Source organism: Nothobranchius furzeri, chromosome 17 (assembly GCF_043380555.1).
Source record: "Nothobranchius furzeri strain GRZ-AD chromosome 17, NfurGRZ-RIMD1, whole genome shotgun sequence".
NCBI lineage: Eukaryota > Metazoa > Chordata > Actinopteri > Cyprinodontiformes > Nothobranchiidae > Nothobranchius > Nothobranchius furzeri.
The window spans coordinates 27,382,205-27,397,239 of record NC_091757.1 but is presented as its reverse complement, the minus strand read 5'-3'; the positions used below and the strand labels follow the sequence as shown (position 1 = coordinate 27,397,239).

The 15,035-nt window shown below is 43.5% G+C and overlaps 1 protein-coding gene across 1 annotated transcript in view; it reads right to left on the bottom strand.

Moving 5' to 3' along the window:
• The window catches only part of tacr1a (tachykinin receptor 1a), a 170,864-nt gene extending 156,060 nt beyond the window's left edge, over positions 1 to 14,804 (bottom strand). Inside the window, exon 1 of the mRNA XM_054731214.2 lies at positions 14,083 to 14,804. Coding sequence (XP_054587189.1) covers positions 14,083 to 14,486 — 404 coding nt within the window. The 5' untranslated portion in view covers positions 14,487 to 14,804. The remainder of the gene's footprint in view (positions 1 to 14,082) is intronic.
• Between the last annotated feature and the right edge of the window lie 231 nt (positions 14,805 to 15,035).

The window sequence follows — 15,035 nt, the reverse complement described above, 5'->3', positions numbered from 1 at the left end:
ACAGATACAGATAATTTAGTTGGTTGAACAGATACAGATACAGATACAGATAGTGGTGTACTGTCTCTTCCCTAATACCGAGGTTCGTAGAAAAGACCGCAGTACAACCAGGTCGGTCCAGAGTCGTCTCCTGGATCACAACAGATAGATGAAATCTAGATGCATCTAGAACAGCTGTTTCTGAATAGCTGAAGGAACCGTTTTGCTGCGTCAGCTGTAGGCAGCTTTTAGCAGGGTTTCATACAGCTTGTCAAAAGATGCTATGGGTTAAAGAGGGTTCGCTCCGGATGGCCTGTCCGTAGCTTTCTCTAGAACTGACTCACCGTCAAGTGAGCTGTTTTAATATTCTCATATTATGATTTCTTGGCCAACCAGGACGTGCCATGTTAAGGGGTGTTAACAAGCAAACCTCAGAACAGCATGCCTTCTTTCAGATACAGCATGCTCTGATTTGTGGGTACGAAAATGTCTATGTGTCATGACGTTGTAACGGAATGAAGTGACTGTTTTCCACCTAAAAGTCATTTTCCCCCTCTCCTCTGACACAGAACTAATCTGCATGAGATATTGCCTCAAGGTCTCATGCAGTTGCTATAAACTGCTTCCTTACCAGCCCAAGAGAAGAATGAAGACAACCTGTCTAATTTCTAGGAAACCTGCTTTTGACCAAGTTTTCTCTGAAATGTTTTGTATCGGACTCTGTGCTGTCTAATGTCTTGATTAATCTGTGCTCCTCCTTGAACCGTCACCTTATCGTGGTGGAGGAGTTTGAGTGCCCTAATGATCCTAGGAGCTATGTTGTCTTGGGCACTTTGTGCCCCTGGTAGGGTCTCCCATGACAAATTGGTCTTAGGTGAAGGGTGAGACAAAGAACGGTTCACAGGATCTTTCATGGATGTAAATTCAAAGAGTCTGAGTACCCGGCCTGGAGGGTTACCGGGGTCCCACCCTGGAGCCAGGCCTGGGGTTGGGGCCCGTGAGTGAGCGCCTGCTGGCCGGGCTTTTGCCCATGGGGCCCGGCCTGGCCCAGCCCGAACCGGATACATGGGCTCATCCAACTGTGGATCCACCACCCGCAGGAGGAACATGAAGGGTCCGGTGCAATGTGGATCGGGTGGCAGACCAAGGCGGGAGCCTTGGCGGTCTGATACCCGGACAAGAAAACTGGTTTTTGGGAAATGGAATGTCCCCTCGCTGGCGGGGAAGGAGCAGGAGCTTGTGGCAGAGGTTGAGCGGTACCGGCTAGATATAGTCGGACTCACCTCGACACATAGCATTGACTCTGGAACCCAAGTCCTTGAGATGGGTTGGACACTCTCCTTTGCTGGAGTTGCCCTGGGTGAGAGGCGGAGGGCTGGGGTTGGCTTTTTGTTCGCCCCAAGACTCTCTGCCTGCGTGTTGGGGTTTACCCCGGGGGACGAGAGGGTAGCTTCCCTGCGCCTTCGGGTCGGGGAACGGATCCTGACTGTTTGTGCTTATGGGTAAAATATCAGTTCAGAGTACCCACCCTTTTTGAAGTCCCTGGGACGAGTGCTAGATAGTGCTCCATCAGGGGACTCCATTGTCCTGCTGGGGGGCTTCAGTGCTCATGTGGGCAATGACAGCTTGACCTGGAGGGATGTGATTGGGAGGAACGGCCCGCCTGATCTGAACTCAAGTGGTGTTTCGTTATTGGACTTCTGTGCAAGCCGCAGTTTGGCCATAATGAACACTATGTTCGAACATAAGTATGCCCATCGATACAATTGGTACTAGGGCAGCCTAGGTCGCAGGTCGTTGATAGACTTTGTAGTCGTATCATCTGACCTGCGGCCGTATGTTTTGGACACCCGAGTGAAGAGAGGAGCGGAGCTGTCAACTGATCACCACCTGTTGGTGAGTTGGATCAGATGGCAGGGGAAGATGCCACGTAGACCTGGCAGACCCAAACGCATTGTGAGGGTCTGCTGGGAACGCCTGGCAGAAGAACCTGTTAAGACGGTCTTCAACTCCCACCTCCGGCAGAGCTTTGACTGCGTCCTGAGAGCAGTGGGGGACATTGACTGCGAATGGGCTTTGTTCCACTCTGCGATTGTTGAGGCGGCTGTTGCTAGCTGTGGTCGCAAGGTGGCCGGTGCCAGTCATGGTGGAAACCCCCGTACCCACTGGTGGACACCAGAAGTTCGGGGAGCCATCAGGCTGAGGGAGGCCTACAGGGCGTGGCTGGTCTGTGGGTCTCCGGAGGCAGCAGAAAGGTACCAGATAGCCAAGCGAGGTGCAGCAGTGGCAGTTGCCGAGGCAAAATCTCGGGCGTGGGAGGAGTTTGGTGAGGCCATGGAGAAAGACTATTGATCGGCTCCAAAGAGGTTCTGGCAAACTGTCTGGCGCCTCAGGAGAGGAAGGCAGCAACTCGCTCACACTGTTTACAGTGGGGATGGGGAGCTGCTGACGTCAACTGAGGCTATAGTCGGACGGTGGAAGGAATACTTTGAGGAGCTCCTCAATCCCACCTATGCACATTCCGAGGAGGAACCAGAACCGGGAGACCTGGGGATGGACTGTCCAATCTCGGGGGCAGAAGTTGCTGAGGTAGTCAAACAACTACACAGCGGCGGAGCCCTGGGGGCAGATGAGATTCGTCCTGGGTATCTCAAGGCTATGGATGTTGTAGGGCTGTCATGGTTGACACGTCTCTGTAACATTGCGTGGTCATCGGGGGCAGTTCCTGTGGGGTGGGAGACCGGGGTGGTGGTCCCCATCTTTAAGAAGGGTGACCTGAGGGTGTGTTCCAACTATAGGGGATCACACTCCTCAGCCTCCCTGGAAAGGTCTACTCCAAGGTACTGGAGAGGAGAGTCCGATCGATAGTTGAATCTCAGATTGAGGAGGAGCAATGTGGTTGTCGTCCTGGCCGTGGAACTGTGGACCAGCTCTATACCCTTGCAAGGGTGATGGAGGGGTCATGGAAGTTTGCCTAACCAATCCACATGTGTTTTGTGGATTTGGAGAAAGCTTATGACCATGTCCCCGGGGGCACCCTGTGGGGGACGCTCCAAGAGTATGGGGTGGGTGGCTTTCTGTTAAGGGCCATTCAGTCCCTTTACCAGAGGAGCGTGAGTTTGGTCCGCATAGCCGGCAGTAAGTCAGACCTGTTCCCGGTGAGGGTTGGACTCCGCCAGGGCTGCCCTTTGTAACCGGTTCTGTTCATTACCTTTATGGACAGAATTTCTAGGCACAGCCGTGGTGTGGAGTGTGTCGAGTTTGGTGGCAGGAGAATCTCGTCTCTGCTTTTTGCGGATGATGTGGTCCTCCTAGCTTCATCCAGCTCTGACCTTCAGCTCTTGCTGGATAGGTTCGCGGCCGAGTGTGAAGCGGCTGAGATGAGGATCAGCACCTCCAAAACTGAGACCATGGTTCTTGATCGGAAAAGGGTGGCTTGCCAACTCCGGGTCGGGGGAGAGGTCCTACCTCAAGTGGAGGAGTTTAAGTATCTCGGGGTCTTGCTCACGAGTGAGGGTAGGAGGGATCGGGAGATCGACAGGCAGATTGGTTCAGCATCTGCAGTGATGTGGACGCTGAGCCGATCTGTCGTGGTGAAGAGGGAGCTGAGCCAGAAAGCCAGGCTCTCGATTTACCGGTCGATCTACGTCCCAATCCTCATCTATGGTCATGAGCTTTGGGTAATGACCGAAAGAACGAGATCGCGGATCCAAGCGGCCGAAATGAGTTTCCTCCGTAGGGTGGCCGGGCTCAGCCTTAGAGATAGGGGGAGGAGCTTGGACATTTGGGAGGGACTCGGAGTAGAATCGCTGCTCCTCCGGATCGAAAGGAGCCAGTTGAGGTGGTTTGGGCATCTGGTCAGGATGGCTCCTGGATGCCTCCCCAGGGAGGTGTTTCGGGCATGTCCTGCCAGCAGGAGGCCGCTGGGTCGACCCAGGACACGTTAGAGAGGTTATATCTCCAATCTGGTCCGGGAGCGCCTTGGGGTCCTGCCAGCGGAGCTGGTGGAGAAGGCCGGGGAGAGGACGGTCTGGAGCTCCTTAGTTGGGATGCTGCCCCCACGACCCAGACCCGGATAAGCGGAGGAAGACGACGACGACTCTGTGCTGTGACACAGAAATTATTGTCAGAAACAACGAAGATCAGTCTGCCTGAACACCTTTAACCCATGAGTCTTTATTCTGACAGCATTTTCTTCGTCATGCTCATCTGCCCTCCGTGCTTACTGATGCTTCTCTTTTGTTGGTCCATATGTTCAACATATGTTCAGTATGTTCCACACGCTCTGGACCTGCTTTAAAGTTCCGCCTCCTAGTTGATGACAGCAACAGGCAGCTTTCTCCACACAGTTTCACCCAGAGAAGAAAGTAGCTTCAGACGACTTCACAACTGAGCATCAGATGGCAGGATTTGGAGTTGGCTCCTGATATTTGGACATCTCACAACAGTTTGGCGAACAGCAATGCAACTCTACCACTGACTCCATTTGCTTTGCAACTTGATGTCTTATCACCAAAAATAACACAAGTTTTGCCATGTTGTGCAGTTGCTAATGCTAATTGTTAGCTTCTGCTAGCCGAGACATTCTGTTTATTGAACGCAAAACCAACAACAGCCGTCTCCGTTGTGAGCCAAGATGAGTGAGTCCATGAATGCTAAGTGACAGTGTTACATAGATCTGTCGAGCTTTTAAAATCCTTAAGTTTCACTGTCTATTTTCTATTAAAAGCTAATGCAGGAGATGTAGGAGACTATTTTCATGTTTAATCTGGATGAAAGACTCAGAGTGACCGATCATTTTAAAAGGTAAATACTTTTTTTTTCATTGAAAGTCCTCTTTAAAATAGTTCAGTGCTTCATATTATATTTTCTGTCCCTACAGACAAACACAAACAAAGACAAGTTATTATGATTTCATTTTGACATTTGTGTGATAAATATTTATACCATATTAACACTGCAGGTCTGAATTCAGACATTTGTTTTCCCCTGAAACCTGAGGTACTTTGCATGTTTGTTTACATTATAATTTAAATGTGCCACCATCAGTTTTCAGTGTGAAACAATCTAGGTCCCTGAAGTTACCTGCATGACCATTATGGAAGGTACTATGGATGCTACACATCACGTGTCCCTCAGTACCTCACCTCCTGCAGCACAAAAATGCATTACCTGAGTCTGATATTTATCCAATTCAGGACCATATGGATATAACTGTGTGTTCAGAATGTCATAATATGCCTGATGTGGGTCACACATGGGCAAAAAAAATTCAAGATTGGCCCATTTTGCCTAAATGTAGTCTGCTTTGGATGCAAAATATAGCAACAAACATCAAACAAACAAATGTGTTCCTGAAAGTAATAAATCCCAATTCGTTCATAAGGATTTTGGTCTGGGACTTTAACACGAATAAGCTATAAACTGATTTGCTCAAGCATTGCTCTGAGAGAAAACCATCAGCAGCTCAAACAAAAGATTACACTGTAAACCTGGATAAGTTGAATCAACTTAAAAAAGCCTAGGTTACACTTTCTCTTTAATTTTTTAAGTAACGAAGCATTAGTTGAGTAAGTGCAGTGGACTACATCAAATCAAATCAAAGATACTTTATTAATCCCAGAGGGAAATACATTCAATACACTGAGCTCTTAATAGAGTGGAATGGGAATTTTGAGTTAAATAGTAACGACTACAGTAACTAAAGATACTTAGTTTACATTTACCCATTTATGTAATTTAGCTTGATAATAAAGTATTACTCTGTTATAATTTGAAACAAATGAGTTCTTAAAACAAAAAAATATTTCAATGAAAGAAGCCATATAAAGTAAAAACACGTTTAAATTAAAATATAATCTTTATTCAGCAACAAAAGTAACTTTTTTTTACATTTGCTTTACATCATCTGAAATTTGTGCACAAGCTAACAAGGGAAAACAAAAAAGAAACTAACAAATTCAAGGTGAAAACTGTAGAATTAACAGAAAAACAAGCAAATACAAGCACAAAAGCCCTTAATGCAAGGCAAAATAATATTTCTTTAATAAGTTTACTTACGGTTGATAATAAAAAAATCTCACATTTGACAACTTGTAAAGAGGAGGTTCTAGCTGATTCTTGAGTGTTTGAAGACTTTTTAAAGTACAGAAGTACCTGTTAAAATATCAAAAGTGTCCTTTATGTACTATGGGTAGTTTAGATGTACACGGTACACGGGCTGGGGCTGGCTATCAACATCCATCACAGTTTTTATTTCCTAGATGATTCTCACTGAAGAACTTCCATTGTGGTGAAAGGATGGCACCTGTTGAGAAACATTTTCTTGGATCCCCACTGGAACATCACTCTAGAAATGTTCCTCTTCATCAGTGTCCTGAAAAAAGGAAAACAGCACAATCACATGATCAACTGGCACAACCTAGTCACGTAGTGGGTGCTAAGTAATTCCTGCGGTACTAGTTTAGCTAACTCAATTACACGTAGTGGAGGCGCCCTTGCGGATCCGAAATGTCAGGGTGGTTGGAGACCCCCGAGTACAGAAGTCCGTAGACTAACTTCTAGTACAACCAGGTCGGTCCAGGCTCGCTTCCAGGCAACACAGGTGGACTGGATGGAACCAAGCATCTCAAAACCACTCTGGAGGAGTGTTGCAAAATCAGCTTTAATCTGCAGTAAAAATCTCTTGTTGTCCTCAGCTTTGCAGGTGCAAAAGCTTAAGGTTGTGACAGCGTGTCAAAATCCTTTGGTAGCTCAGCTAAAGATGGCTAGTCTTAAAGTTTTGCTCTCCAACCCTTGTTCTGTTGGAGGTTCGAACTTGCCTCAGGGTGGAAGCAGAGCGGCTGGTTTTACAGCCCGCTGTTTATCTATTACCAAAGTTATCAAGATTTCTCAGAACACACACTCTGTGATGCAGAGCCGCTGAGTCTGCAAAACAAGGTTAGTTTAAGTGTAATGCCTCTTGATTTAGCCATACTTCTTGTCTGGAAATGTGATGACCTAATCCAGTAAATATACTTAGTATCATTGAAACAGATTCATGAAACATTTCATCATTATAATACATGGCAATATTTAGTGATTATTAATTATAATATCTTAGTTATAAGATCTTCTTTTCTTCAATGATTATTTAGAATTATAAAATTATTACTTTTAATTATGAAATCTTCTTTTCTTCTGGGAATAAAAGTTTATCTAACAGAGTTCTCTTGTGAAGGATCCTGGAAAAGAATGCTACTGTCATCTTTCATTATCTAATGAAGCTTCAGTTCAGCTGATGAAGTCATCTGATTAAAGAGCCTGCGTGCAGATATTCCATCTCCTGTCAGGGTAAAATACAGCAGAATGTGTGTAGCCAGGGTTATTTGCTCTGGCCGTGCATATGAACCGTGGGATCTCAAAATCAGTCCATTTGGTGACGCTACACATATGTTGATAGTACAATTGCCTCTTTGAACAATTGAGGGTTAAGTTTCATATTCACAACTCATGTATTTTTAGATACTTACAACTAAGACACTTTGTTAAGTCGGTTGCCGAGGAGTTACGTCATCAGGAGCCGCCAAGACGTGTTCCAATGTTCATGTTCTACCGAGGTGTGTGTTCTCCATTTGTCAGCTGTTTGGTTAGCTGTGCAAGGATACACGGGAGGTGTCTTGCAGCGTAGCCTTGGTCAAAAATTTTGTTACCCATTTTGTTTCCTCTCTCTGGTTTAAAACCAGAGAGAGCACTTTAAGTTAGTTGTTGTTTGGCTGCTCCCTATTTTTAGCAGAGGGAGTTTATTTTAGTTTTACTATTGAATACCTTTTATCCCACTTTTGTTAATGAACCTTTTTAAGCCTACCATTCTCTCCCCTCGTTCCATTCACTCATTTAACATCCCAAGCGACACCAACCCTAGGATTCATTCCCTTTAATTTTTCTTTATTTTATTTTACTCTGTGTTCTCCCCTCACCGCTCCTAGACGCCAGAGGGGACGTAACATACACGTTTAAATATAACGTTATCTCCCGTGTCCTGTGTCAAACGCTGTGGAAGCCGCGGTCACGTGATGTACATCTGTTCTATTTAACTGTTTTCTTTGACCAAGAAAGGACAGTTAAACAAGCTGTAAGACATAAACAAGGTGCCTGGCCTCACGAGACATCGCCTCGCAAAGCCAGGCGCGTTGACATTGAGAAACTTCCTGTGTGTTGTCCAGTTCAAGGTAGCGCACCCTCTGCATTGGTTTAAAGACAGACCATCTAAAATCAAGCCAGACCTTGACCCAGCCTGTGACTGTTGTAGACGAGCACCTGCTGCATTTTTTCATTTGTTCTGGACATGCCCTAAACTGCAGGGATATTAGTTTATCTTTGAACTTTCCAAGATTTGTGGGACTACTGCGCTCCTGGATCCTTTGACCGATCTGTTTAGGGTGGTTGCAGTGGAAGTTCCCTTGAACAAATGCCAGTAAGTTGTGTCGCTTTTTGCTGTTTTCTGGATAAAAATCCAGGTTATCCAGGTGAAAGGACTCACCCGCCAGCATGTGGACATTGGATCAATGAGGCTATATTCCATGTTCACCAGGAGAGGATTAGGCACTGCTTGAGGGTGGGGCTCTGTTTGGGGATTTAATCTTGTCTGGTTATTGTTTGTGTCTTATTTTAATGTTCCTGGTGATTAATTTTGGTGATTGTTTCTTTTGTTCTGTTTTTGATTAGAGTCTCATTAAAACTTGTTTGGTGTTTGTTTTCTGTTTTTGAGTTTGGTTCTGTGTACTGGGGAGGGTGGGGAGGGGTTTTATTCTTGTTCTGTCTGGTTTTAAAATATTTTGAAAATGTCGATAAAATGACCTTGTTAAAAACATGTGAACTATCAAACACTGAACTGATATCACTGTAATTAATAATAAAACTAAAACAGGAAAAAACATTGCGATACAGAATTTCTTTTGAAATATTCCAGACGCACCTCGCTGAAACACATCTCACTTTCTGTCTGACTGATGTAATTTCTTTAACTTCATGACAATCTGCATGCAATGTTTGGAAAAAATAGATCCTGTGCAAAAACAGTATATCTTTAAATGTAGAATTTCACATTTTAATCATTTGTTGCTCTAGTGGGAGAGGTTTAGTCAGTGGGAATGGCAGAATGTCCAGAAGCCGCATGGAAACAGGACCACATCTGTACACGCAACAGAGATTAGAGACAATCAGGCTTTTCTTGTGGCAGCACCTAAAGAAATCAGCTGACTTCTAACATTAAACATTATTTTTAAAACTCTCCCTGTTTTTGTTGCCTTTTCACACCGATAGATTGATGTGATGCTTTCATTTTGTTTGCAGTTTTTTGTATATTTCTGCATGTATTCTAATCTCAGATATTTGCTATTTTGCTGTTTTTGTTGTTTTGTACATTTGTCAACATTGATGAATATAAATAAAGTGGATTCGATTGGATGAATATATAACTGAAAATCAACTAGCCATTGATTGTAACATCAGGACAGCCAACATCTGGCCTGTGAGCGCTCTCTTATCTTTAAAGATTTCCACGAGTCTAGGACTGTGATGGTGGTCTTGTAGGATTCCTGTCCGAAGTTCTTATCAACTCATCTGTTGTAAAAAAAATAAAATAAAGAAAGAAAAAGAAACTTGTAGGCATAAGTTATTACTGTTACAATTTCTGTGGATATTTTTATTGTTGCTAGCAAAAAAAAAACTATTGTTTTTATACCGATAAAATTTGTTTCACATGGTTCCTATTTGTTGGCTAAAGAAAGTACAGAAGTGACAACAACCATATTTTATGGGCCAAGTAATTTTTTTCATAAGAATTGCTCTGTTGAATACAGAATATAGGGCAAATCTACAAACTTACCTGTTTTTCAGTAGAGTAGGCCAATGTTGACACATCTGGATAACGGCGGGTTTGCCCTTCACAACTCCATTCCTTCAAAGAGCGAATGTAAGATCAGACTGACAAGTACTCTCATGGAATTAGTACTGTTTATGTATAACTTTCAAGTTTTTATTGGTAGTCTTTATTAGCTGTGCCCTTTGGACACATAAAACCACAATTTTCTACTTCCACACATCCTTAGTTAGTTAAAGGTACATATACTAAAAGAAAATGACGAAAACAAACTACATTCAGCATTTCAAATGCTGCTTGTCTGGTTCAGCTCAACTAGCAACAGCCATTTATTCTGATTCAGTGCATTGGGGGCAAAACGGGTGCTCAGTTACATTACCTGTGGACCAGTCTGATAAAGTGTTGGTAAAAATTGTTACCACTTTAAGAAACGTTTAAATTTGTTAATCACTACATTTTTCATGCAAATCGTGTGAGGCTCTAAATTACCGTTTAGTCATTGAACTCTGGCCGTTCACCTGAGGCTTCAAACATGGGGTGGAAAACGTGCTTGTTAGAACGTCAGTGCAGCTGAGTGCTTCCTCTTTGTTCAATGGTACTTTCTTCAGTCTAGTAGTGGCGGCAGTTGGCCACACAGGTGCCTGATATTTTTTATTTTTTTAATTGGCTTTTAAAAATATTTTGGGTCGATGGCCGATATAGAAAATTTTGAATATAACAGCCCAATTTATCGGTCAGCCTCTACCATCAACATACCCCGGTTACTCTGATGAAGGCAGTGTCGGTACAGGATCGGCTCGGGGTCCTTCGACTGCCGATGACGTCAAAGTAGTTGATTGGCTGAACATGAAGCTTACGGAAGTTACGTTATCACGTTATGATTTTGATTGGTCAGAACAAATTTGCGGTTGTGGTCTTAGCGGTTGTTGTCCTGTAGTCCAAAAATCAACACTTTTTGGAGAAAATATGTTTGAATTTCCAAAGGAAATGTAAAATATAAGCAAATGATAAACGGTGACCCTCAAAAGCTCTTGATGTGGATGAAATGGGGCAAAATAAAATATAAGAACTTTACTGAAAGACACCAAGCAATATTTTGTGTCAAAGAATGTATTTAGATAACAACTAAGGAAATATACAGACAAACTCCACATTAATGCAAACAGATATGGCTTCACATATAAGAACTGTTCTATTTCTTGTCAGTCCGATGTTGGTTTTATGCAGTTTCACATTCTTTACAAAACAAAGATAATATGGTGTTTTATTAACAAATTACAATTATAAAGAAAACATTTAGGTGTTAACCAACAAGAATGTATTAACAAAACTGCTGATGTCTTTCCAAAACGTATATGTGAAAGCTGAGTAGATTTGCAGTAATGTGACATCATCAGCAGTCGAAGGACCCCGAGCCGATCCTGCAGCCGAGCAGATCCTGTACCGACAGCGGCAGTGAGCGTCACATTATGTCAGCAAAGGTTGTAACAAACCCTTATAGCTCTGTGTACAACAAAGAACTAAAAAAAGTGATAATGTCAACAAATTTGAAACATTTAAGTAATGTGAACAAGATAATTTGAGTTGAATCAAAATCTCGGTTTTGGCGTAGGAGCGGAAATCAGTAATCACTGTGCACAAAATGCAAACTACTCAGAAGATGCAGCCACGTTAAATCGAACCCCTCTCACTGCACTGAGGATTTTAACAAAGTGTTACTATAAGAAAAAAATCCATCGATTCATTTTGTGCTTTACTAAACTCCCTCTCACTGCTGGAGATTACACCTGGTTGCAAACACATGCTGTGTTTATTTTGTTACAAATTTGAAAGAATCCTTTTTGTTTCCACACACAACACTAAGTTGCCATGTATGACCCTGAAGCTCATTTTCATAATCTCACAAACCGCACACACACGTCTTTAACCACAAGCCCATCAGCTGATTAATAGAAGACTGTACTCACTAATGTGAAATTTAAATCTTCTGCGTAGCAAATGCATTGATGATGGAAAGGAAATCCAGTCTCCTTGTTCTATTTTCATTGTTGATGCATCTGATGCACAGATGGACGAACCGGACCGCTGAGAATACTGCTGCAGTAACTGAATTTGGACAAAAGAAATTCAAGGAAGTTATGAGTTGCGCACGGCCACCTCTCCCTTTCCTTTTCTGTTTTTTACTCCAAACATTTGTGCTGAACTAAGGGTGTAGTTGTTAGCCTGGTAAGCCATCCTATATATGTGAATATATAGTCCGGTCCATTGGCATCGATTTGCTCTTGACATTGGTGAGGGCTCATACATCAATGACCCCCCCCCCCCCATTCGTCTTATTATTTTATTTAAACCTTTACCATTATTTGTGTGTATAGATATGAAACAATCGATGCTAAAGGGTTAAATTGACACACAACAGCTTTTCAATAACATGAAGAACAGTAAATGTGGGATTTCGGTTCTTTATTGTTCTATCATGGATCATAGAGAAATTGGAAAGCCTGATCAGTCACCTTCAATATTTTTGACACCGTTCCTCCAATTAAACATTCCTCACCAGCTTTAAAGTTTCCACAAGACAAACTGTCGAGGCTTGACTGCAGCAGCCCCCTCCCTCTAAATGTATATATTTGCTCTTGAGATGCTCCTTTGTGGCACCTGCTAAATGTAACGGCACTGCAGGGTGGCAGAAAAAAGAGTGCATGCTGTTCCAAAGTGGCATTTCATGGTGGATAAACAGATAGGCTCTGGATTTGGACTCGATGGTTTCTGTTATTTATTTTTTTGTCTCATATTGAAGGTGACTGATCAGGCTCTCTAATGAGGCAGGGTTTATTGCTAAGACGTGTTACAACAATAAAAAAATAAATCAACCAAACACTAATTTCCAGCTTTAGGGAGTGTCTCCAGAGTCCCATTCACTGAGACGGAAAGCTCACGGTGATAAAACCTTCTTCTTTGCTTTTCTGACTGCTGAGTTAGACCCTTGTTCCATTTCTACGCCTTGCAGGGACAACAAACAAGATCAGATGTAAAAGGCGTGTCAAGTTCTCCTACCCACTGAATCTAATGCAGATGTTTACAACAGCATGTGCTTTGTGAATCACACTGAGATCAGTGCACAGAGGTGGGAAATGATGCACACAAAAGGAGAAAAGAACTGAATCTGGGCCTAAGTCCCAGCAGCTACATAGACAGATGATTATTTGGCATCAATGTGTTTTAGATTTGAATAAAAACAAATCTGTAGAAGAAAAAATTAGTACAACATAACAAGGAATATACAGTGCTGCTTTACCAGTAAGATACAATGCAAGTGCCACGTTATTAGATGATTTTATTAAAATAACTAATTTTATGTCTAAAGTGATTTTGTGCTGACTGCAGAAACCTCCTGGATGACACGTTTTCCTACGCAGAGGTAAATGGTGTGGCACAATGTAAAAGATGTCTTGTTTCTAACTCTCTCTGCAACAAAATGCAAACTCAATCTTAGAACATCACCACCACGAGCATCCTGCTGAAACAAACTTAAAGGAATCAGAACAGAAGCTATACAGCTCCCATTTCTCCTGATTCTGTGATTCTAACCCTTTCCTTTTCCTCTTCATCACTGTTTCTGCTTTCACCGCCTACTCCCCCACCTGTGGTCCCCTTTAACCTTATAGTTTCTTAGGTTTAGCCCACTGGCAGTTGTCTACTTTTAGCAATGCCCTGATACCTTCTCTGGAATACACTGTACTAGTTTTGCTGTCTGGTTTCCATTACTTCTGTGTTCTGGTGCCGCTAACACACGTGCCATCTCTAAAAGATCAATATGAGACACACTTCATGCATCATACCACACACTGGGAGTAAAGCCCTGAGATGCATCCTGATTACTCTGCTGAACTATATTGTTCTGATTTGTGGAGACGTAAACCCTGAGCTGGGTTGTGCAGCTCATTCATTCATTCACACCAGTCAGAGCCTGGATGAACACAGTGATATGGAGCAGAACTCAACATTAAAATGTCATTTAATTATGGAAACATTTGGTTCTTGCAGGACTCAGTTGTAGACCTGACTGTTTCAGACTTATTTACAATAAAGATTTTAGAGATAAAAACATAGTTTGTTGGTTGAACTTATGTGTTAATTCGGATCCACATTTTTTATTTTATCCGTGTAAAACAACAGTTTAGGTGTAAGTCGTCGCTCCACGTGCACATTAACAACCAGATGTGTGAGCAGTAGCCTACCTGTCCAGGGCAATGGCGGTCATTGAGTAGATGCTTGCAAACACCGCCGCGATGGGGAAGAAGTTGTGAAAGCGGCAGTAGACCAGTCCGAAGTACCACTCGTTGTGCACGGAGTAGACGAAGTTGATGACCGTGTTAAAGGCGGACATGGAGACTTCAGCCAACGCCAGGTTCAGGAGGAAATAGTTGGTGACGGTCCTCATGCGCTTGTGCGCCATGATGATCCAGATGACCGTAACGTTACCGACCACCGACACCACAACTATACAGCTGTACGCCACGGCCCAGAGCACGACTCTCCACGCCGGCTGCACAAACTGGTTAATGAACACGGTCTCGTTACTTGTGCCGCTGGGGCTGATTGTGTCATTGAGCACGTCGGTCGCGTTAAACGTTAGATCCATGTTGCCTTTAACGGAAAAAGCACAGAAAGCCCGGCTAACTACGCCAGTCTGAAAGTTAAAATAGGAATAGTTTGGAAAACCGTCCCCGCCTCCCGCTCATGGAACTAAGTGTTTTTCAAAGTGTCCCTTTCATAACGTCATGGGTTAAAAATGTCAGAGTCAGCGCAGGAGGTGGCAATAAAAAAACACTCAATAGATACAAATATATCTCCCATTTAGCACCGTGCGTAAAGACGAAGACGCGAGCTTTACGCGCGATGACAGCCCCGAACGAGCGCGCACTCCTTCAGCTCAGCTCCTCTGTCCGAACCGAGCCGCTGCGCAGCCTCTTATGAAGCGAGCCAAGGCGCATCCTTCCGAGGGGCAGGTCCTCATGATTATGGATGAGCTCAGATGAGCTTTTCATTTCATCCGATGCGAGGCGCGCGCCAGAGACCGATGGGATTATCGTCCCTAAATTCCTCTGATCTGATTTTATTAGGTCATTGTGCGTCTGCTGGCTATTAACAGAGCTCAGGATGGAACAAAGAAATTAATTAAGCAGGCATA